The 25790-nt window shown below is 35.6% G+C and overlaps 2 protein-coding genes across 2 annotated transcripts; both read left to right on the plus strand.

Moving 5' to 3' along the window:
- The first annotated feature begins 12004 nt into the window (after positions 1-12004).
- On the plus strand, positions 12005-13910 carry LOC104609216 (GDSL esterase/lipase At2g30220-like). Its single transcript, XM_010275473.2, has 3 exons — positions 12005-12865; positions 13165-13429; positions 13585-13910. Exons 1-3 carry the CDS (start codon positions 12251-12253, stop codon positions 13773-13775), a joined length of 1071 nt encoding a protein of 356 aa, XP_010273775.2. The 5' UTR covers positions 12005-12250; the 3' UTR covers positions 13776-13910.
- A 4690-nt stretch (positions 13911-18600) lies between these two features.
- Positions 18601-19857, plus strand: LOC104609205 (uncharacterized). The gene has a single exon (XM_010275463.1). The coding sequence runs from the start codon at positions 18601-18603 to the stop codon at positions 19855-19857; it is 1257 nt and encodes a 418-aa protein (XP_010273765.1).
- The last annotated feature ends 5933 nt before the right edge of the window (positions 19858-25790 follow it).

Here is a 25790-nt window from a genome sequence, read left to right on the forward strand (position 1 = left end):
CTCTTTCAACCGGTGGGCCACACTGCTTCGAAGAAATTGGGATAGGGATCTTTTTCAACATGTGGTTAGGTAAGCTTGTTTATTTCAAAGAGGACGAGAGGACCTAAACCATTTGGATTAGCCTAACAAGTAACAATTATGTGATATGTCTATCCCAGTTTATATAAGTTACGTTTTTGGCCAAAAATCCTTGATTCGGTTAGTGATTTATTGATCTGAGCGATTGAATTGTTGATTCGGATAATAGTTTTTAATTGTTTTTTATTTTTAAATCAGAATAGACCGTTCATTTAAATCAGACGGTCAAACCATTCGACCTGAAAACCAGTCTGTAAAATGGTTTCCTGTCTGATCCAGTTTTAAAAACCTTAGGTTAGACACATTTATTTTATGGACAATTTGAAAATCGGGTTGTCTAACTTGAAAAATCTTGAACTTGGGCTTCTGTTGGAGTTTAGGTTAGTTGAGCCAACTTTATCTTCAAAAGCCCTATTTGGGATATTTTAAGCTTTAGTTCAGTTGCTTCAAGGCCCGTTTGAGTGGGCTTCAGCTTTGAGTGAGGTGCGTTTACTGAACTGTTTTGAAGAAACTACTAAAACCAGCCTTACCAGAAAGTAATTTCTCGGCTGAATGAAAGCGTATTTACTGTGTCTAGGCTTTCTGTACTTTTCACCAAACAAAGCTTCAAGGCTTTTTGTGTGAGGCCCACCTTGCGAGGCCAAAAGCCACAGCATTAAACACTCCCAAACAGGCACTTGAACTCCTTTGATTGAATAAGCTACTAAAGAAGCTTTAACCGAGAGCCATATAAACAAAGGTCAGTATAGGTTCTCCTGAACCTTTTAGAGCCATGAAGTGGATTAACAATTGTTGGATTTTTTCTCAACCACACATTGTTTGTTGGCCTTCCAGGGTATGCCCCAGCTTGCAAAGCCAAAAGCAGAAAGCTGAAAATCTTTCCACACGGGCAGCGTAATGCGCAAAGAATCTGTTCATCGACTTTTACACCGGGCAAAAGAAGAGAGAAAAAAATGACCTTTTCTGAAGGGAGAATGATGGCAATATGTGCATTTAAAGCAGGTATTACACTCTTCTTGATTAAGGGTCCATTTGGGAGGCAGGGTTCTTCATCAAATCAACGATGGCAATATGTCATTATTCAATGATGGCAATATGTCATTATTCAATAATGGCATCAAGAGTTTCTTTGAAAAGTTGGATCATTGACCCACCATTTAAATAAGAAAATAGCTTTGCCTTCAGATTAGTTTTAAGTAATATATTTCATCTACATTTTATAAATAATTTCTACTTATCATACTTAATTTTTGTTTGACATAATTAATATATAATTTTTTATATATTCTTTTGATTACTTGTACTTTTATTTTTTAAAGATTTACTATTTAACTATCATATCATTGACTTATCGATTTGATCAAAATCACTAACCCACTATCTAAAGAGAAAAATAGTTTGATTTCTATGTTGACATTAAATTTTGTATTAAATTTTCATCATTGATAAAATCATTCCCTATGTATAATACTTATTTTTGTTCAATATAATGAATGTATAATATTAGATTTGTACCCAATATTTTATTTTTATTAAATATATAGCATTTAGATATGTGTCCAAATATTTCTTTATTTTTTATTTTTGTGATTCTTTGTATTTTTTATTTTTAAAAATTTTAGTATTTGACTATGACATCATTTCATTTCTAGTTTGATTTTAAATTTGGCATTCCATTTTCAACATTAATAAGAATACTTCTTACATTTAATACTTATTTTTGTTTATTATAATGAATATACAATATTAGAGATATGACTAATTCTTTTTATTTGTATTTGTATTATATATTTAATGTATTTTATTATTTAATTATGATATTATTTATTGACCCATTTGACCCCATATAGTAGAATTGTTTACCCACCACCGGGAGGAAAGAAAATGGTTTTGTTTTTAAATTCCTTTTTTTTTAAATATTTATTTTTATACTTTATTAAAATTAATGTTATGGATTTAGTTAGTAGAATTTAATGATGAGAAAAAATATCTTAAATATAGGATTTAATGAGAGAATATACCTTATATATGAGATTTAATGAGTGAAACTAGGAAAATAGTTTTATTTCCAATTAGTTTTAAATTTTAAATTCCATTTCCATCATTAATAAAATCATTTTTTATTTATCATACTTATTCTTATTTAATATGCCAAATATATGATGTTAATTCCCGTTTTTTAATTTATATATATATATATATATATTACATTTTATCTATTTTTGAATTTTATTATTTAATTGTAATAACATGGATTGTCCCATTTGACCCAAAATGATTTAATTTCTTACCACCACCTAGATGAGAACACTTTTTTCAAGGTATATTTTAAATGTATAAGTTTTCATATTATTGAAATTATTAATTTATTATATATGGATTTAGTAAATAGAATTTAATGATAAGAAGAAACAAAAATGCCCTAAATATATGATTCAATGAAAGTGAATGCAAGTTAATACCTTAATGTTGGATTTAATGAGAGGGAGTTGAATGCATTGAATATCTTAAAATTACCTATTTTCAAGTCATTTAATATCAATAACCAATTACCCTATTTGCTCTCTTTTTTATCAATAAGGCTCAACTTGGAAGGAGTACAAATACAAATATGTAGAGCACAAAACCTTTATATTTTTGTATTATTTTGTATAGATTTGTATTGTACATATTTGTATTTGTACTCCTTCCAAACTGAGCCTAAATTTAAATATCGAGGGATAAATTTTGTTCTCAAAAAATTCCAGAAATATTGTTGAGGCTATTCGTAATTTTTAAAGTATATATATATATAGTAATTTCTTTTTAAGCTTAAATCTTTTGAACCGATCAACTAAACTGAAAACCAATACAATCCATAGGGGAGGAGCTAGAGGGACCTAGGGGAGCCATGCCCCCCCCCCCCTGGTTCAGAAAATCCCCACTATAATACAGCTTTGCATGTAAATTTTCCCCTCCCCCAACTCTCCATCACAATGGTTGGCCCCTCTATGAGCCCATCCATACTTCATTTATGTTTTAGCCCCCCTTATAACAATTTCTTGCCTCTGCCTCTGACAATCCAAGTTGACTGGTTTTCATCAATGGTCGATTTGTTTTGGATGACCAACTCCCAACCTAAATAGGTCAATTCGATTGGCCAAACCCCCTATAACCAAATCGGACTGACCCATGAACACCCCTATTGGGAGGGCTTTGATTGAGCTGCATTGACAGACGGCTTCTGAGAAACAACCAGCTTCAGTTGATTTTTCAGATCGTAGAAGCCTATTATTGGCTTTCTAAATTTTTCACCAAGCATGGCTTTATGCTTTCAATATGGGGCCTACACCTTGCACTACCAGCAGGCAGCAGCCCTGCACGAAAACCATCCCAAACGGGCACCAAAGCTTATCGTCCCTTTGTTTGCAAGAAAGGGATCCATGGCCTCTATTCACGTAGCACTAGCAATTCTCCTAAACTACTTGGATAAGAACAGTGAACCACTTATTTAATTTTCTAAACGTATAGTTGAGATGAGCTATTAAAAGTGTTCTCCATGAAGTTGGAGGGGACCCCAATAGTCCTTTCCCCTTCAAGTAACAAATTCTGCCATCTCTATTAATTAGGAAAATGAGAAGGAAGTTAGTCTAGATCATGATAGTAATTGATGACATATTATTTGATTATATATCCATAGTTGACAAATGAATAGGGAAACATAGGGGTGCAAATAGATCGGATCATCTTGTTGGATTCAGATATCTCTATTTTGGATTTTTGGATAATTGGATCAGATTCAGACCGCCTCCATCCCATTTGAATGGATCAGTCTAATATATATATATATATATAAATTTTTTATATTATTTATTTTTTTATAAAAAACATGTACATATATGATAAAAATAGCTGAAAAAATATTTGTATTTTTTGTTTTTCTTTATTTAAACTGTTATATTTTCTTTTCTTTTTAATAATTTATTAAATTTTTTAAATAAAATTGGTTCAAGTCAGATTCGGATATCCAACGTCCTGATCGGATTTGAATTCAAATAAATATTTATGAAATCCAATCGGATCTTTGGATTACATTCAAACATACCCTGATTTAAATCCGATCTGATTTATTTGCATCCCTGGAAAACAAATGAATACATTGTTTGCGTAGACTAGAGGTAGGATTTGCTTATTACACTTGGAAACAAACAATCTATTCATTTGTTTCCCTATTAAACAACCTAGCCATCAATCCCATCTGGCCACTTCCATCGCCATAAATCAGGAAAATCTTTGGCTGTTTGTAAAAAAATAGCCCAACTGTTTTCAGCTAGTGTTTTGTTTTGAAAATATAATGTTTTCAAAAGTGATTCTTACCAAATGTTAAAAAACACCTTTTGGCTCAAGTTTGTTTTACACAACCCACTACTTAAAAGCAAAAGTTTATTCAAACAGAACCTTCGTTACAGTTAAGGAAACCCATCAAGAATGACCAGTGTTCCAATGTATTACTTATGAAGCACCTCCTTTCAGTATTAATAAAACATCTATCTCTCCAACAGCTTATTTCCATCCATAAACTAAAAATGTACTATTTTAAGTGATTAAATATTTAAATTACCTTAACATTTCAGTAATATGTAATGCTTACTAACAAGGTAGATATGCCAGGTGCAATTAAAAGAATAAATGGGATTTCACACTGCTAACATAGAGCTTGATTTCAATGGAACATCTATTGTATTCAGAAATTGAAACCTCTAACATACCTGAAAAGATTTGGTATTGTAATCAGAGATTACTGATGTTTAATAACTCGGTCAATTTTTTTAGGAACTAAAAGAGAAATCCGGATTTCCTACCCACACCTACCCAAATTAAAAATTACATCTTAAATTGGCTTAGGGTTTAGGTAAAGATTCCGGATCTTCTACCCACAAAAATTCTATCAATAATACACTACCTCTGTGAATTGAGAATATCTTTCCGTGCATAATATTATGTAAGAGGATGAGATGTTTTTCATGTGTAACTGCAATATTATGTAGGTAGATGTGGGCATGAAATCCGGGCTTTTAGGTAAATGGCATGAAATAGCACAAAAAACATAAGTCAAAATAGATGAATTTGGTTGGGTTGAAATCCATGCACAAGTTAGAAATATGGGTTATGATGGGTATTAGTGGTTGGTTGATGGGTTAGTCTTCAACTCACACACAATTAAGGTTAAAAATATCGATATACCCGGTACGCTGGTAGAAGCATATCGGGCAGTATCGATAACTTTTTTTTAGTTTTTTTCGAATCTAATTCAGAAAGGCCAGTTTAAAGTCCGCTCACCCTCTGAAACAGTCGAAACCCCGAAACACCTCCTGTAGGGATGCATTAAAAAGTCCCCGATACGATACATAAACGGCCTGATATACGTATCTATATTTTAAACCTTGCACACAACCCAATCCACCAACGACCCAATAAGTACAATCTGAATCTCGATCCATCCAATCCAGTAAGCCTTAATCCTAAGTCATCCAATTGGATTGGATAAAAAACCAAATAATTCAGACCTAATTAAGTATATAAGATGTAGATTAGTGCAAGGCATTCAGAAACCCAGAACTTATTCTGCTTCTAACAGGCAATTGTGTCTCTACTCCCAAACAATTTCCACTTTGTCATGTAGCCATTGCAGAATTACAGATTAATCTGAAACAAAAATCCTCAATTGAATTTGAGAAAAACAAGTTCACAACCTTTCCAAATCTACCTATACAGGGCTATATTTTATGGCTCGCTCAAACCATGATTTTCAAAATCAGACCGGACTGGATGGTCAGACTAAAAAAATCAGGAATTGGTCACCTGATCGGTTCCGTTTTATCTCAAAACCGTTTTTTAGCCGAAAAATATTGATTTAGTCAGCAAATCACTGACTCAGGCGGTCAAACCGTTGATCTAGACAATGTTTTTGGCTGTTTTTTGTTTTATTTTTCTGTCAGAGCAGGCCATCCATTCGGACTGAAAAGTCAGACCGTTCGACCCAAAAACTGGATCCAAAACAATTCCCTGTCCGGTCTGATTTTAAAAACCTTGACTCAAACTAAAATTTCAAATTAAAAAAAAAAAAGAAAAAAAAAAGGAGCAAGTATATTTCACTTTCATGTAAAATATCATGAACAAGAATGGATAAGCAGAGGGTCTACTTAATTATGGCAGGTCCCATGAACAGATTCAAGCGGTCCCTAAGTAGATCCTAGCACCACTAGACGAGGCCGCCACGTGTCATTCATTGCATCAGGAAGATAAATAGGGTGTGACCTCTGAAGAACTATCACCAGTGATTTATGTGGACAATGTATCCATTTGGTTAGTAGTTAAGTGATTTATATGGACAATGGAAGCAGAGAGCAAGTGTGTGGGCTTTCTCTGGCTCATGTGGTGCTGGTCGCTTCTTAAATTTGTGGGAGCCCATTCTCCTATTTCTTTTCATTCTTTTTTGTCTTCACAGATAAGCATTATCCCTCTAAGCAATTAGCAACTTATATCCATATCTACGTACTTTGTCCAGACTTTTGAATTTGTGGTTCCTAGTCTGCCAAATTTCTGAAGTTGAAAAATGAATGAAAACAACCTAATTTAGCTACGCTTGATTCCAAGTTTCCTATTTCTTTCCTCTCGTAAATCTTCTATCAAATCAAATTATGTTGCCCAGATGTTTGCAAGTGTTCCCGGTGAAGGAAAATGGAGCATTAATTGGCAAAACTTCCATTCACTTTCGATTTTACATGGTTGATCAGTCACAAAAAACTGAATAAAAGAAAGGGAAAATTTTTATTAATACCCTGTACTTTGGCCTAGTGTCACTTTGGCCTCCAAACTTTAAAACATGATATATAATTTAATATCTAAGATTTCAAAATGTGTCAATTTAGTATTTACCATTAACCAGCTGTTAAGTCGCATTTGAAAAAAACATAAATATCTTTCGAGTGCCATCTAATTTTCTTTATAAACCATCTAAATGTACACAAAAAAATAAACAGTCTCAAATCCTTGCCTTTTCTATTCAAAAAAGTTTGGATCACCAGAATGTCCACTGAAACGTAATCCCAACTTTCTTAAATAGAAGAGAAAAAAATTTGGGACTGTTCATTTTTTGTCAACGTTTGGAAGATTAATAAAAAAATTAGATGACACTCAAAAGGATATTTGTATCTTTTCAAATGTCACTTAATGGCTGGTTAACGATAAATACTGGATTGACACGTTTTGAAAATTTGAGTACTGAATTATTACATTTTAAAGTTTCGAGACCAAAATAACAATAACCCAAAATATAGGGTACTAATTGGAAATTTCCCCTAAAAGAAATGATAACCCTCCTTTTTTTTCTTTGGTTTATTGGACGCCGGTTATATACTTAGGATGAGACTAAGATTAATCAGAATTGTTCAACCACCAGTCGAACTGGTGGATCGACCTGACCTTGGTGGTGCCTTTTCTAGTTCAACAACCGGGTTGAATTCAACAACAATGCACCGAATTTTATTACATGCATAAGCTGGTTGCGGTTGGAAAAGAAACTGGATATGGGAAATCCCAGAAGTCTCATTCAATTAACGTTCTCACCAATGAGATATTAAGATCTCATGGGTCAAAGATTGACCTGATCAAGTGATTAAAGTAAACAATCCCTTATTCCCATCTCTACACGTATCTTGATAGAGCACACGTGGCTCCCATCGCATGCAACAGAAGTTCGGACCCACCATTCATTTGAATTATCTTAAGAGACTTTTGTCTCCAGCTAATCCGCTCCCTGCACTGAAATCTCTCCTCTAGAACTTCTTTCCAACGTTGAGTTTCGCTTTTGACAATGGCAACGTCTATGAACAAGAGAAGGTAAACTGACAACAACTTCCCTCAACTACATCTCATCATCAAATTCTCTTTTGGTTCTTCCAACTCCACCAACATTTTCAACTTTCTGTTCCCCCTGAAACTATAAATAGCAATTTCTGGTTTGTGGTTCCTCATCCCATAAAGCTTCTTCATCTTCTATATATCTATTCGAGGTTATCTGCTCTTCATCAACTCTCCTTTAATTCCTATCTCCCTACAGTTCTCATGGCTGCTTCTAAGAATTGGTTCGCTCTATCTCTGATCATTGCGTTGGCAATGTCGAGCGTCAATTTGAGCGATGCAGCTCGTCAACTGTTGGATACAACCCCACCACCCAGGCCCACAGTTCCCACTATTCCATCTCTGCCTAAGCCCACATTACCTCCATTGCCAACATTGCCCAAGCCCACATTGCCACCACTGCCGATTACCCAATTGCCTCCTCTGCCTAAGCCCACATTGCCACCAATGCCCACCACCCAGTTGCCTCCTCTGCCAACAGTCCCAACCTTGCCAAATACCCAAATTCCTTCTTTGCCAAAGCCTACATTGCCACCACTCCCATCCATGCCTACAATCCCCACCGTTCCAAAGGTCACGTTGCCACCATTGCCAGCAACTCTACTTCCCACCATTCCGACCACCATCCCAACAATCCCTGCCCTCTCCCCACCACCTTCAACCACTAGCCCATGAGATGCTACTATGATTCATATATACTCTCAGTCATACTTTTGGGCATTTAAACATTTGTATAGAGGGTGATATAGCTGGATTCGGTTCATGCATTTTGGTTTTTGCTTGCTGCTGCCTGATCATGGAGGATCCCGGAGCTCATCCATCCATTAGTTTTTATTGTATCGGCACCTTCTGTGACTGCTTTTCTCAGTGTGGTGTGTTTTTCTTACGATACGTTTGGCTGTTAATTTTTTATTTCTATCATTGTACTGCTACTTCTCTATATATAGTATACATTCTATGAGTTATTTCATTATACATTAAAAGTGTCATGGAGGTATTAGTTCTAACAAAATGATGGTCGCATTAGCGGCAGAAATAATTTCCCATGCGACCCCGATGAAATGTTTTAAATCAAACACCAGTTTGTCATGGGGTTAATCGATCAGGCCTGGGTCGCTCAATTCCATTGAGTAAGGGATCGGATCCATTAGGCACAACATAGAAATCACATTCAGTGAGCAATTTATAAATATTTTAACAACTATTAAAAGTTGTCTTTAATCTTTTTTAAGGGTAAGTTGGGAGTATTTCAATGGACAGGTGTCAAACAATTTTGAAAGTATTCATTTAGCATGCCTATCTGAAAGTGTTCAAAACAAAGCAAAGAAAGGCAACAAGTTGGTGTGATGTTTTGTTTTTTTTATTTTCTTTCAAACACTGGTGTATTTACATTTTATTGAGGGATCTCCGGATGCAGTCGCAGGAAATACAATCTCGATTAGTAGACCAAACAAATTATGTTTAATGTGTCGTGAGGGGATTAAGCACAAATTTAATGAAGGGATATCTTCATATTTATATGTTTTTATTTATAGAGAGATATTCCAAATGTACAGCTGTAAGGGACTGTGAGGATAATTTTGTGAGGATCAAATCCAAATTCTAGATAAAATATCGAGATATTCCCAATATACAGCTAGAAGGGGCTGTGAGGACCAAATCCGAATTTCAGGCAGACAGCCAAAATGATTCTACAGGTTGATCGTTTCTGTCAGGCCCCTGGGCCCGGGAAGCCTAATTGCTGTTACTACACTATAAAATACTAGTCGGAGCCCAGCCCATTATCAACCCTACTCTTACTCTACATGGTGTATGACTTGTTGGCTGTTGCCTCAGTGCCTCCACTCCAGGATTAGTGTAAAAAGGAAAAGAAAAAAAAAATCAAAATAAGAAGCCAATTGTTAACGCCTCAAATTACTATATTGCTTCTCCTTCTATCTATTGCCCTACATCTAGCCAACAGACAGGGATATCCCATCTCCCAAACACAAAACCCTCCCCAATCCGAGAGCAGATCTGTACCAACATGATCTATAACCGTACATACTATTTCGTACGGTAGAGAGAGGGAGAAATTAAAGATTTTGAAATTTGAGGTACAATATCTTTCGTGTATTGACTTATTCTAAACATTACCAAACGCCCTATAAATTAACCAGACAAATTATAAGTGGGTTGGGGTTGATTAATATGCTCTAGCCCTACCATAAAAGTTAAAAGAGAGCAGGGTACTCTTTTGATCAAATGGCCTGATCTTCTTTGCCCGTGAAATATAAACAATCACTTTGACTTTCACAAGGAGCAAAAGTTATAGACTGATAGGGGAGCTATTCTAGTTCAAATGCTCTCAATCAAATCAACAACATGGTTGAATATGAAATTCATATCTAAGCATCCATCTCAGTTTGATAATGGATCCCATACATTGTCGAGGTTGATGTGTGATACTGGAGCTAAATGATGGACCATTCTTATGGGGTACTTTGAACTAACAAGGAAAGTTTGGCAGATGGAAGAGACTAAACCTTTCCCCTATGTGTAGTTTTTGTGGATGCCAATTGTGTTGTCATTGTATGAAATATTTAGGTGTTGGGTCACATATATCTCTCTATTAAATTTCTACTATGACAATCCGAACCATGAAAATGATTTTTATATGGTCATCCAAACAACTTGTTTTATTTCACATGTTTTAGAAATAATATGGCCAGTTTGGACCGGCCATATTGTATGGGACGCTCTATGTTAATCATACTTATTTTTTATCTGAAAGGTTGAACTCTTGACCTACCACCAAACAGGAAAACAATTTCACTTTTAGGTTAATTTTAAATTTTGTACTCCATTTTCATTATAAAAAAATAATTCTTGTTAATCACACTTATTTTTTTTAATATGACTAAAAAATATTAGAGATGTGCTTAGATGTTTTCTATAAAATATCTATATTTTTTCATAATTTTATTTATATTTTTATTTTTTAAATTTTATTATGTAATTATGACATCAAGGGTTGACACGTTTCACCCAATAAGTTAAACTATTAATCATCACCAAATAGGAAAATAATTTCATTTTTTGGTCAATTTTAAATTCTACATTTCATTTCTATCACCAATAAAAACAATTCTTGTTTATCACATTTATTTTTTTTAATATGATTAATATAAAATTATTTTTCTACTATTTTTTCTTATCAAAGAATATTAGTGATTTTTGTATGTTTTTATCTTTTTTTAATTTTTATTTATTAAATTTTGACATTAAGGGTTGGTACATTTGGCTCAAAAGGTTGAACTGTTGACTTGTCATCAAATAGGAAAAGAATTTCATTTTTTATTTGGCTTTAAATTTTGTATTTCATTTCCATCATCAATAAAAATAGTCATTGCTTATAACACTTATTTTTCTTTAATATGGTTAAAAATAAAATATTAGAGATGTACCCATTTTTTTCTATAATTTTTTTTTTATCTTTTGTATATATTTTTAAGTTTTATTATTTAATTATGACATCATAAGTTCACCCACTTGAACTGGATTGTTGATTTGCTTATCTACCACAGAGATAACAATTTGTTTGTAAAAAAAAATATGGGTTTTATATTGCTAAAAGTATTGAATATAGAACTAAGTAGAACTTATCGGTGAGAAAAATAGTTTAAATATAAGACTCAAGAGCTAATACCATAAATATAAAACTTAATGAGAGAGGAATTGAATGTGGAAAGTAGTAGTTCAAATTTTTTGCACTCACAATTAGATAAGAACTAGATTCAAATATAGGGGTATAATAGTTAAAAATAGGATTCAATGAAAGATAAAAAGAGTTAATAACTTAAATGTAAGACTTAATGATGGTAAATTTAATGAAATTTTATATTTTTTGCCCTCCATTAAAAATGGACCAAATTAAAAAATAAGGCTACTTTGGTAAACTAAAATTAATAGATATAAGCATAGATTATTGAATTGAAAAGGAAGAAACCAAAATTCGACATTTCCAGCCATAGAAGAAATTAAACACCACGTAAAGGTAACTTACAATTCATAGGCTACAAAACCCTAAACCCAAGAAGAACATTGATAAGGAAGGACGGTCTTCAATCTTTCTAAGAAACAATCTTTCCATTCTAGCTAGCTTGTTCCATTAGTAGTAGCTAAGAAAAAACCTGCCTTTCAAGTTAAGAAAGATAAGTGGAAAAGCAAGCTGCTTCACCCATTACACCCCCATCATAACTCAGCAATATTCAGTAATTCATCTTAAACCATGACCATGGCGTCCACCGTTCCATTCTTCTTCTTCCTCGTCATCTTTATCTTCTGTGCTTTCTGCAATGCCTCGACCCAGTTCAAATTCCCTGCGCTTCTTGCATTTGGTGATTCGACAGTGGACACAGGCAATAACAACTTCATCAAAACGTTGGTTAAGAGTAATCACTATCCCTACGGCCGAGAATTCCCTGATCAGGTATCCACTGGGAGGTTTTCTGATGGAAGACTGGTCCCAGATTTACTAGACTCTGCGCTGGGAATCAAGGAGTTTCTTCCTGCTTTCCTGGACCCACGTCTACCAGACAGTGAACTCCTTACGGGTGTTTCGTTTGCATCCGCTGGATCAGGATATGATGATCTTACCGCAGCAGAATCGGAGGTCATTCCGGTGTCGAAGCAACCAAAATACTTCAAGGAGTACATCAAGAGGCTCAAAACAGTTGTAGGGGAGCAAGAATCGATGAAAATCGTTGGTGAAGCGTTGGTTCTCATTAGTGCAGGAACCAACGATTTCATTTTAAACTTCTATGATTTACCCACCAGGAAGCTTCAGTTTAACACTACTGGCTACCAAGATTTTCTGCAACAAAAGCTACAAGCCTTGGTTAAGGTCTCTCTCTTTCTCTCTCCCTCTCTTCTTTACGTGTTCAGTACCTCTATTCGTTTGAAGTTCATCAGTTTCATTGATTTGCAATAGTAAAAATGCGTGATGGTGCAAATGAGATCGAAGAATGCAAACAAACAAAATAGGGAGAAGCTGAAACGATAAGAAATCATATTTTGCACTGCAAAATCTAAACGATAAGAAATCTAAACAATGCAGTTAGAGCCCTCAGCCCATGTTTGCGCCATTACAAGTACTAATTGATCTTCCTTTTGATTGGGATTCGTTGCCATGTGACTGCGTAGGAGCTGTACGATCTGGGGTGTCGCAAATTCCTCATAGGTAGCCTTCCTCCAATAGGTTGCATACCACTCCAGATAACGTCCAGATTCAGTACAGACCCGATTGCGAGGAGATGCGTGGATGACCAGAATTGGGACTCTCGTGTTTACAATTCCAAGCTGGAGAAATTGAGTCAAGAATTACAGTCATCGCTTCAGGGCAGCAAAGTGGTCATGGCTGACATATATGAGCCACTGATGGATCTTGTTAGCAATCCACGAAAATACGGTAGGTCCAAATAAAATTGTAAAAGTAAAAGTAATTAAACTCTTTAGAGTTGGACTGGACTGGACTCTGGAGTAGTTCATATTTATTTCGACTACGTAATATTCAATTTCAATGAATAATGTGATGAAGCAAAGTGTTGTGGGTGGACGTTGCAGGTTTTGTGGAAACGAAAAGGGGGTGCTGCGGAACGGGTTTTTTAGAAATGGGACCACTTTGTAACGCGCTCACTCAACCATGTGAAAACGCTAGCCAGTACCTGTTCTGGGATGCCGTTCATCCAGGGGAGGTAGCAAGCGCATATATCACTCACTACATCCTAAAATATATCCTCCCCAAGCTGCTGTAGAAGGGCTGTATGTCCTTATTTGATTAGATTGGACTCTCTGCACATTAATTTATGTTTTATTGCTATTATTACACTATGCTACAGTAGTAGTGTAGCTTAAAAATAATAACACTGTTTTTTTGCTCTTTTGATTTTTTTGCTTTAAATGATAGATAGAAGTATTCATCGAGGGTGCGATTTTAGAGTTCGGATTTGCTTATCACAAAGCAATGTTTTTAAATCCGGACCGGAAAATAAAAAACTGGTTATTTGATTGGTTCCGTTTTAGCTTAGAACCGTTTTTTGGCCAAAAATCATTGATTTGGTCAGTGAATCATTGACCCAAGCGGTCAAACTGTCGATCAGTCAACTCGGACAACAGTTTTTAACCATTTTATTATTTTTTTTGTGAGAATGGAGCCTTTATTCGATTTGAACAGTTAGACCATTTGACCTGGGAACTGGACCCTAGAACGGTTCCATGTCTAGTTTAGTTTTAAAAACCTTGTCACAAAGTGCTACTCACACCGACCTCACATAACTTGGAACCTCACATTTGAAACTTCTCCATTCTTGTTAGTTATCAATTATCATATATGGGGAGATTGTTTGTGTATAACATGCTGTGAGGTTGGTGTGAGGCATGCTTTATAGGAAAAAAATCTGAACTCATGTTGAGTTTGGATCTATTCCTCACAGAGAGCACTCCACACATAACTTGGAGTTGTACATCTGAGGCCCTGTTTGGTTCATGTGAACAGGGGTCTGGAATCGGATCGGAATGGGCTATTCCAATTTCAACTGTTTGGTTGGATGGAATTGGAATTATTTTCCTCATTTGAGGGAATGGCCATTCCCTGTCTCCCTAACCCTCCCTTGGGAATAAAATCTCATTCCTGCTGATTTCAATTTCCATTTCCATTCCTATCTGAACTAAAAAGATTATGGGAATAGACCACTCTGATTTCAATTCCGAATTATTTTGATTCTGATTTTGATTCCGATTCTAACTGTAAACCAAACGGACCCTGAAATGTCTCGTTAATTGTAAGTTATCGTTCATGGGAAGCAAATCCGAATTAATGATTGGTTTGACTTTCATATAAAATAAGAGGAAACAGAAAGTTGAGTGAAATTCCTCACGAACCTTCCCTTAACTTTGTTTCTCTTTTGTTTTATATCAAACCAAACACCGCCTAAAGGGTGCAGCCCTGGTTTGGATCTCATAAATTGTCTTTAGGTAAGTGTCTTACTTGGGCCAAGTTGGTTTGAGCCTTAATTGACCAAGCCCATGTTATTGCCCATAACGATACTGATTTAGAAATCTTGGTAAGGCCCTGGGCTAAAATCATGGTTGAATTTTGAAATTGTTCCATTGAGTCTAGGCCCACCTCGATGGAATGCAACATACATTAACATTTGATATATAAATATTTATTTGAAGTAAAAGCTTGAGCCTCGCAAATTTATATGAGGCTTAAGCCCTTGTTAGAATGAGGTGAAGAGGTGAAAAAGGTGTAAGATTCAAGTATCAATAATTATTTATTGATATATTATGTATTTTCATAGTTTAAAACATATGAACAAATATTTTAATAATTATGGGCCAAATAAAAAAAGTAAAATTGAAAAATTAATATGGCAAATCAAGTTCTATCAGTTTTTCATAGTGTTTAAGAGAGTTCAATGCAAGAAGAGGAAAACTCAAGTGGGGTTTTTCCCTAGTTGTTCTAAATCTATCATCCCAAGTTTATTATTTTTCTCATTTCTTTAACTAATGAATTTGTTTTCTTTTTATTGATTTGTTTTGCATAGATCGAATCAATTAAATTGTTTCCTATCTTCTAAGTTGGCCATTTGAAGAATTTGAGAACTTTACATTTTGAAAAATGAAAGTGTAAATCGTTTATAATTATTAGATGATTCGTCATTATTTTATTTAATACTTAAAAGCTATAATTTATTTTTTATAAAATTCTACATATGAATATTTGTATTTTATATCATTCTAACTTGGTATATTATATATTATTTTTATTATTTATAAACTTTAATTATTTTTTTCTTAACTTTTGAGACTTACACCTCACAATTAGACATGTTCATGGGCCGGGCCGGGCCGGGCTCGAGCCGGGCTTTGACTCTTTATTAACAGAAAATTGTTAGGCCCGAGCCCGAGCCCGAGCCCGGCCCTAATAAAAAGTCCGAAGCTCGAGCCCGAGCCCGAAGCCCGACCTAATAAAAGAAATTCAAAATTTTCCGACATTTTCTATTTTGATTTAAATGTTTTTTTCCCCTATTTAAATGAACAATGGGTCTACAAGTGAATCAATGACCTCAAATCAAAAAATTTATTCAAATAGACATCACATAGGGTTTTTACTTAGGTTTAACTATAGGTCGGGCCAGGCCGGGCTCGAGCCGGGCTATTTTTGCAAAGCCCGAGCCCGGCTCGAATTTTATGCGGGTCGGGCTTTTTGACCCGAGGTTAAACCTGCGGGCCAAAAATCCTATTCAAGCCCATCCGGCCCGTCGAGCCACCCGGCCCATGAACCGGTCTACTCACAATACCTTGAGGCTTTATGCCTCACCTTTTTGAACCAGGAATTAGGCCTTTAAAGTTTACAGTTTTAAAACCTTGTATATATAGAAATATCATATTCATTTTTTTTTTCTTTCTGATTTTGATAAACCAACAGATCGGACAGTGACTATCATGTCCAAATAAAGATACATGAAGTGCCGGGTTCCAAGGGCCCAGGCCTACGACCTCAATTTATGGTGCCATAAGGCCCATAACAAGCTCATTTCATTTCCTAGTGGTCAATTATGCAATTGCAACCCTCCACTTCGGCAATGATACAATTCGTACTTAGGCCCACGTGACCAAGACGATGACTCCTCCTCGTGCCACTTTCCTTCCAACTGACCTCGCATTATCTCATTTATATCTCTCCATGTGACGAAAGGAACAAGGATTGTCCTGGTGAAGTAAATGGGTTTCTATTTTCATGTTTGGCTTGTTGGAAAAAAAGGTAAATTAGAAAACAAAATGTTGAAAAGAGATTTCAGTTTACGAAAGGGTCGTTAACCAATGTGGATGAAGAAGACAGGATACGTTCTCAAAGAACTTGATTAGCGTGACAATGTTTAATATTTTTAATTACAAAGCATAACATTAACACTATCATACCAAATTACCAATTGGGCTACTTTATATTTACATTCTATATATTTGTATTTATACTCCTTCCAAACTGAGCTTTAAACAAAATCAATAATGTATTTATTTACCGTATAACAAAAGACATGACTGATTAACGTGATAATAAATACATTTTGTTAAACATAAAAACTTTAGCATAATTAGTTAAGACTGGATTTAAAGTGCAATGACCATAGTTGAACTCTAATATTTATTTTGATATATGTATATGTGGTTTCATCATCTGAAAAATATAATTCAAGAAAAAAAAAGAATGTCAATTGTTAAAAACTTTAGACATAATTTTTCAAGGACATAGATACATTCATACAAACTTGGCTATAATCAGCCTTTGGAATAAGAAAAAAATATATATTGTTTCATGTATTTCAGTTGGTACCCCGTCCATGACAAGTCACCTCACCTGCTAGAATTTTATTATTGATATCCTTATAATGTGGATATAATAATTGAATTGGGACAGGATCAGATCCATTCCATTGACAGCCAGCTTTGTTGATACCGACTTTTCAGTTAGCCCCACGTGACTCTCACGTGTGTTAAACGTACAAGTGTCCCCAGCTATGTATGAATGACTCCTATTTACGACGATAAATTATCCTATAAACAGCAAGTAACGACAGAGATCGACTTCTATCGAGGCAAAATGTGTGCCCACACTGTTTTAAGAGGAACATTTCCGATGAAATAAATCACACAAGTACAAGATATTCTGAATGAAAGGCAGTAAAATTTGCTTGAACGGGCTTTGCCATGATTGAAGCCGAATTTATAACGATAGGTAACTAGTTCCATTTTACCCTAAAACTGTTTTTTGATAAAAAATTATTAATTTAGTTAATAATTCATTGATTCAGACAGTCGAACCATCAATTCAGATAATGGTTTTTGATTATTTTTATTTTTAAATTAAAACGGACCATCCGTTTAAACCGAAAAACAAACTGTTCAACTCAGGAACCGGTCCTAGAACGGTTCCGTGTCCGGTCCGCTTTTTAAAACCTTGCACGGGCCCTTGTTATTCTGAAACGACTGGCTTCTTTTTCACATAGAAACTGCAACGGTAGAACTCGTTTCTTGTGGGGCCGCTAATCAATAGCTCTTTATACTTCACTCGTCCTCTACCCAATCTCCCACCGACTTTTTCCTTCTCCCACCTTAATTCCTCTCCTCCTCTTCCTTTTCCCTCTCAATGGATCCATAAATCCTCTCTCTCTGTCTCTCTCTCTCACTTTACTTCCAGGCCCCTTCTTTACTTCTCCGGTTGACGGAGACGATGATCCCGCATGCGAAGAAATAATCAAACTGGGGTACTGGGTACCTGAGCAACAATCAATTCTGTGGATCTGGGTGGGTTAAAGAAATGGAGGTGCAGCGGTTGAAGCAGTTGATGCTGCTTTGGTCTGGAATGCGAACTACCCGTGTGGCTCTCGTGGGTGGAAACCATACCGCTGCCAGGTTTTGCACTCGCTAAGTTTCCCTTCACTCTCCTCTCGCTTGCATTTCCTCTCTGCTTAGTGCTTACTCAACCACACAACCAACTTACCAAAAACCCAACCTACCAGCAGCTGTCCTTCTTATCAAAGGGCAAAGTAATTATCCAAGAAACTTGAGACAGAAATGGAATTGGATTGTGGATTTCCAGCCAAAAACCAAACCAGGAGCAAACACCTTCACGGAGAAGGTGGGATCAGCCCGACTGCCGACAACCAGCTCGTGATTAAGCTCCCCGATCCGAGGGTTTTCAGGGTTATTGCTCGATCCTTGCTTTTAGCCTTGGTTATCATCACGTTTCCCTGGCTTGGAAAGTTGGTCATTGACGGACTTCCCCAATTTAATTCCTATATGACCGATTCTGAGGCCAATTTTGGCCCTGAACTCATCAATGCTGAGTTATTGACCATGTTGTTTCGGGATTTAACCAACGAAGGTGTTCTTAAATCCGAAGGCAAAGTACTCTTTGTAAGCCACGGCAGCGCCGGAGAGGTGATCGTTCACAATCCTCGGTTCTATAATGATAACAAGATATATCTCATCTCTGAATTCGATTCCGAACGCCAGAGCTCAGTTCCGGATGCAACATTCGATTTCACATTCGCTTCCAGCTTTGGCTCTGGTAAATATCTCGACCGCACGCTCAAGACCGGCGGCATTGCAGCTATCCAATTGAGCAACGACCCTTCGGATGCTTTCTGGAAGCCCTCAAATTACAAGATTGTCTACATCCGGCGATATGCATCCACAATTGTAGCAATGAAGAAAACTGGCCCGTCCGAACTACCATCCGGGAATTGGCCAAATAAGAGGCGCCTCTGCGCGTTCCCTTCAGAAGCCAAGAAGGCGGCATTGGATGGACTCGAGGATGTGCTCCTGGAACCACCGCGAAAAGCTCATGTGGAATCGGACAAGTACTTGAAGAGGACCAAATTCCTGCCGGACTTAACTGGGGACTCGCTCGAAGGGTACCCACGTCGCGTCTTCATCAATGTTGGCTTGCCGGAGAGAAACGGCGGCAGCCCTGATTGGTTTGAGAGGAATTACCCAACAAGAAATTGGGATTTCGAAATTTACAAGATAGAGACAGTGGCCACGGATGAACTGTCAACTGACACTGCTGTGCCCCAACTGGAGATGTCAGATTGGTTGAGGAAGAATGTGAAGGAAGAAGAGTACGTGGTGATGAAGGCAGAAGCAGAAGTGGTAGAGGAGTTGGTGAAGAATAAAGCCATGTGTTTGGTGGATGAACTGTTCTTGGAGTGCAAACACCGAGGACTAGGCGGGAGGAAGAACAAGAGCAAGAGGGTCTACTGGGAATGCTTGGCTCTCTATGGAAAGCTCAGGGATGAAGGAGTTGCCGTGCATCAATGGTGGGGCTGACAGGAGTTGCTGTTCATCAATCGTGGGCGAGAGAGGGTGAAAGAGAGAAGGGTAGTTGACAGGAAAATTTATTTTATGTTGTTTATGTGTGTGTCTGTGATTACTTTGTGCAAGTTAATGCAAGAATGGTGCTGTTAGTATATAAAGTATCCCGAGACAAAGAGAGTGATTAGCAGGGTTCTTTCTTTCGTGATGTTAGGTTAGGTTCCATCTCCTGTTAACTATGTTTTCTTATTGTTTGGTAACTAGAGAATGACTTGCACTGAGCTCGCATTCTGTGGACCCTCAGGTTCACGGGAATCGTGCACCTGCAAATGAAAAATGAGCGGTCACCTTATTAAGTTATTAGGAATTTAACGGAAAAGGCTGGTCCAACCAGCCACTAAAAGACAAAAAAGTGAAAAACGATAACTTCCTCCATTCGAATTCCCCTTTCATTGTCTTTCAGCATCAAATCACAGCAACCAAGTTGAGAGACCAATGATCAGTGACAGGCGGTAAAATCATCATCTTCTTCTCTTCTTGTCAGTTGTCACAGACGGAATGAAAGTGCAGGATATGTAGGTAGAAAAAGAAAGTTCAGAAAACAATGAAGAAGACGGCCAAAATCAATCAGAACACTCATTTTTGCATTGCCACCGATATATTAGCTGATTTCATGCATCGTGAGATCAATGTTTTCTGCTCTAGTATTCAGACTTTCAGGTAATCTTTTGCTACCAACTTTTGTGTGTTGGGATCAGATCGACTGTAATCCAAACTTCATGTAACTGTGCTATAGCCAATTGCTTCTTGGATTATTCTGTCCATAATTTCAAGTGTTTAAATGCTCTTGGAAAATCTACATATCCTTAGCGAGGATTGGGGAATTCTTTAAAGCTACTAGAAATGAGGCCTAACCGTGTAGTTTTGATTGTCCTTTTTTTTTTTCTTTTTTCTATTCAGGGAATAGAAGAAAGCAAGAAATGAAGGTAATTACGAACAACTGATTTTTTTTTAACTGTCCATGGATGGATTTTCTCTCCTAATACCTCAAATAGCAATTCGGCTTTATTCATGCTTTCCTTTTCTCCCCCTCAAATGTCAGAGCTCAGTCTACTTTAATGATCTTAATTTTGAAGGTTAGGCTTACTTTACTCCGACAATAACTGGTAACGGTTGATTCCTTGTTGTCGGATCAGACAGAGGGTGTTAGGGTTTTGGGACACGGCCTTTAGATTTCAGAGGATTGTTGTAGATAAAAATGAGAAAAAGAATAAGAAAGGGGAAGAAGAAGAAGAAGGTGGAGGAAAAAGCGAAGAAGAATTTATCGTGAGTCTCTGGTCGTTGGTTGATGCCTCACGCTAAACATCGATTGTTGTGGTGGCCAATGGTCTAGTTACAGTATCTTGAGACTGAGAGACAGTGGGAGGGGAGTTCGAATGAGGGAAGTATTATTGGGTTTTATTGTTTTTTGTCTTTTAGTGGCTGGTTCAACCAGTTAGACCATTATTAACCGAGCAGTCCCGTTAAACTCCTATTAACTTACTAAGACGACGTGTTCATTTTTCATTGGTAGGTGCACGCTTCCTGTGAACTGAAGGGTCCACATGATTCGTGCTCACTTACACTTATATATCATTTTGTGTTTTGAGGTTTACTATTTATATGATATATTTAATTCTAGTTTCTTATTTAAAAAAATTTAAATCATGTTTAATTTATAACTTACAACATATTTCATATAAAAGAATAGAACCCACACCATTGAGAGTTTTATGATGAATCTATTATTTAAATTCGAATGTAACCTATTAATATGAGTTCAACATCTACTTAATTTTTTTATAATTAGCTTTCACATGTCCTAAAAATTACTTTCATTTTTTTTTTCTGAAAATAGGTAAAGACATGTACGAAGAAAAAGGATTCAATTTGAGAATGGGAGTAATCCACTTCTTATATGCTATTTAAAAATAAATAAAAATAGAATGCCACTTGTATTAAAAATCTCCCTAGTTTGACATGGAAACTATTAGTTGTTTGTTATAAGTTCATTGGGAATTTGGGGAATTGGTAAACGTGTTCAGCCCAAAAATGCTCTCAACAGCATAGGCTTTTGGCCCCAAATAGCCAAAGTTAACTCAAATTTGGGATGATGTCTCATGCCGTTTACAAAAACAAGGGCTATTGGTAGTCATACAAAGAAAGAAGTAGCAGTTGTTTAGAGAATTTGAGAGATCCAACTATCCCATTATTGTATATATTGATTTTTTTTTTAATATTAAAGCCCTTATTCACTTAAGGCTGCAATCAAATTATCTTCTACCAAAAAAAAAATCAAATTATCTGAATTCGATCAATCCCATTAAGGGTAATCTTAACTCATTTTATTTATAATTGGATCATATATGGAATGATGGAAGCAACCTTATAGATTTTATATAATCCGACTCAATTTAATTTAAATATAGTAAAGTTAGTTTAAATGTTGTCTTTACTAAATTGTCTGAGGTTGAAGTTTCAAATAAATAACTTTCAATTCATTGTGATCATGAAATACTATATGTTTAGTTCATTTTATTAATAATATGATATTTTCAGCGATCTACTTATAATATTCAATATCTAATTGCAATTTGGATTTGATTCATATCCATTATAAACCTTATGGATGTTATCCAATTTGAATTCAAATATAATCCAATCAAATTTGGATCTACATTCAACTGGATCCAATTGTAACCCTATCACTTAATGCCCATTCGGGAGGGCTGAGCCGAACTGCTCAACATTCAGCCAAGCTGATTCAGTTGCTCTGAAGCATTACAAATAAACTATCTAAAGAGGTTCAAACATAACTTACAAGCTAAGCTGTTTGTGTAGGGCCCGACTTGGAAAGCCAAATACATCATCTGGTTCCTGCTTCTGGCCTTTGGAGATTAGCAATTGGGCTTAAGCTTCAACAGAAAATGGGAAATTTAAGCCATGTTTGGTTCAATTATCATTCTTTCTCGTTCTTACCCAAGATGAAATTCTAAAATAGACAAGAATGGGTAAAAATAGGTAAAATGAGAAAATATTGCTATGAACCAAACACTTTTTTCCTAAAAAGAAATTCTTTTCAGATTGACAAGTGTCCTATGTAGAAGTACTTTTGTAAAAGTATTTTCATAAAAATGCTTTTATAAAAGTACTTCCGTATAAGTGTTTTTACAAAAAATGCTTTCACAAAAGTACTTTTATAAAAGTGATTTTGTAAAAGTGCATTTATTAAAGTACTTTTGTGTAAAAATGCTTTTGTAAAAGTACTTCCACAGTGGTTCATTAGTAAACATCTATGACAATAGTTTTGTAGGTAGAGTTTCCTCAAAGAATGAAAATGAGCAAGATAGGGCATGATTATTTTTCATGATGCAGGCTACCTCAATTTTTGTATTACAAGCTAATTTTTTTATTCTAAAAAGAATGTGGTACATGACAAAAATTTTATAACCAAATGCTAATGTTATTCATTCTTGCCCAAAATAAGCAAGAATTAAAAAAATGAGGACCAAAAGAGTGAATCAAAAATGGCATAGAAATGGCTCCACGGCCCACCTAACATGTACACTTTCCAACATACTACTCATCATCAGATCCATTAATGGATGCAGGCAGAAATCTTACATGGAACAATTTTCAAAGAAACAGCTTGTGTAGTCAGATAAGACGACCTACGGGAGAAATTTTATGCGAACCACTTAAGCAGAAATCTTCAACTTGGCGTCATGGTTGAAGTGTTGGTAGCTTTGCCCTTTATCATAAAATGGCCGCCAGCGCCAGTTCAACGCCATGGCCCATGGAGAATTCCTTGTAACGGAGATCAGACCTGTCCGTAGGCCGGGCCAGGCTTTGTTTATTTATTATTCAAGCCCAAACCCATTTTAGATAAGGTTTATTTGAGAAAGTCCGAGCTTAAATCCATACACCTAAAACCTTGTCTAGATTGATAAAAAAATGAATTAGGCTATCGGGCCCATGAAACCACTTTTTACATCAATGCCCCTAATAGTTTTAAAGAATATATATATATATATATTGGATTATGTTCACAACACCACCCATTTAATTTCCCTTTTTTGAAGGCAAATTTGATACAAACACTGTCAGAGAAGGCTTCAATGGTATCAAACATGCCCTTTTTGGTTATGGCACGAGTTTCAGCCCAAAATCTCTGGCTCCATGATCAACAGAAATCCTTCTTTATAGGGCTCTAAATGGTATCCGATTATCCAAATTTGAATTCAGATTCAAAGGGTGATCTGAATTCAATTCATTTATAATTGGATCAAATATGGATCCAGCCCTATTCAATCAAATAAAATCCAATTCGATTCAATTAAAACATATATGCTTATATATCCTTAAAGCTTCTATTATAACTAATAAAGTTGGTTTGGATGTTGTATTTTCATTAAATTGTCATAGGTTGGAGTTTCATACAAGTAATTTTTAATTTATTGTATCATAAAATATAATATTAAAATCATTTTAGTATATTTTATAAATAAAATATAATACTTTGATTATCTTTAGTCTAATTAATTCATTTATACAATTTAATATCCGAATTCAATTCAAATCCAGTAAATATCCAATAAACACGACTAAATTTGAATTTGAATATAAATAAATCAAATTTAGTCCTACTTATTTGTAGATATTAATTTATAGAAAAAAGAGGTAAAAGCCATCGACAGCTAATATCTATCATTTAATGAAAGCTGAAATTAAAAAAAAAAAGAGGGTATAGCGTTGTCAATGGCTGGAGAATGAAAGAACGAAATCAAATATACTTGTGGAATAAAGGGTATAGGGGTTATTGGTAATATTGACCAAATAATCGCCGATTGGCCAATCCAGAAGCATCCTATTTGATACATGGACTGGATCTGCAACTTGATGGGCTTGACAAAAGATAGAAGGCAGAAATAAGATTGCAAATTGAGCATTGAGCTAGGCCCGCTTTGATTTGTTTTGTTCAGCTTGGCTCAAGCCCATGATGGATCAAGTGCATTTTATATATTTAGAGCCCATTTGGGACTCGGGAGAGATTTCGACAAATGCAACCTAAATGGTATCTTATTTTAGTGGAATTCAGTTGGCTCGGATCATCTGGGAGCATAGGACCGCTGATTACAGTCTAATTCTAACTTCCCATTTATCTGATATTCATTTATGTTGAGTTGCACCACCTAATAAAAGCCTATATATACCAAAATCTAGCTTGATCAGATAGGCGAAATTCATTCATAAAATGCTCGATCAAATTACAATGAGTAGGAAAAGTGAAAATACAACTGGAGAAATAGGCTGATGAACTTGTTGAGCAAAATGAAGCAATCATGAGTAAGTATCTTAAGAGAATGGCTTGAGAAACCACTACAAATAGCAAAAAATATTGTTGATACGCCAAAAAAGAGAGAGACAATTGGTCTCTGACAGAAACCATTTCAGCAAATGTGGCTTTGAAAATAATGAAATTAGAAATGCTTCGGGGTTTTGTAGAAAATAAATTGAAATTCAAAAAGATTAGAAACCACTTTAGATAGTTGCCAGAATATTTGTAGAATGCTCATTTGAAGTGATTATTATATTGCGCCTACTAATGCGGTCCGCTAATGAAACATCTCATCCACGTATGGTGACCAGATCATCTAGTATGTATTTGGTTCTATTTACCTGAGAAAGATACTAATCACAGCTATTTATGACAATTAGGTGTCATTAGGCATCACATCAGCATAACAGTAAAAAAAATGTTTAACCATTATCATTTGAGGAAACTTTAAAAAATCACCTTTTGATATTCTCAAATATGCATAGAAGAACATGAGAGGAAAACTGCTGAAGTGACACATATATAACAGAGTTTATTGAATAAACACCCACATTTCAAAACACCCTCCTAG

Source organism: Nelumbo nucifera, chromosome 5 (assembly GCF_055504915.1).
Source record: "Nelumbo nucifera cultivar China Antique chromosome 5, China Antique-T2T, whole genome shotgun sequence".
Lineage (NCBI taxonomy): Eukaryota > Viridiplantae > Streptophyta > Magnoliopsida > Proteales > Nelumbonaceae > Nelumbo > Nelumbo nucifera.

Coding starts and splice junctions, on each gene's coding strand:
- LOC104609216 (XM_010275473.2), top strand. CDS start 12,251: ATGACCATGGCGTCCACCGTTCCATTCTTCTTCTTCCTCGTCATCTTT. Junction 12,866..13,164: donor AGCTACAAGCCTTGGTTAAG/GTCTCTCTCTTT, acceptor GTGACTGCGTAG/GAGCTGTACGATCTGGGGTG. Junction 13,430..13,584: donor TAGCAATCCACGAAAATACG/GTAGGTCCAAAT, acceptor TGGACGTTGCAG/GTTTTGTGGAAACGAAAAGG.
- LOC104609205 (XM_010275463.1), top strand. CDS start 18,601: ATGGAATTGGATTGTGGATTTCCAGCCAAAAACCAAACCAGGAGCAAA.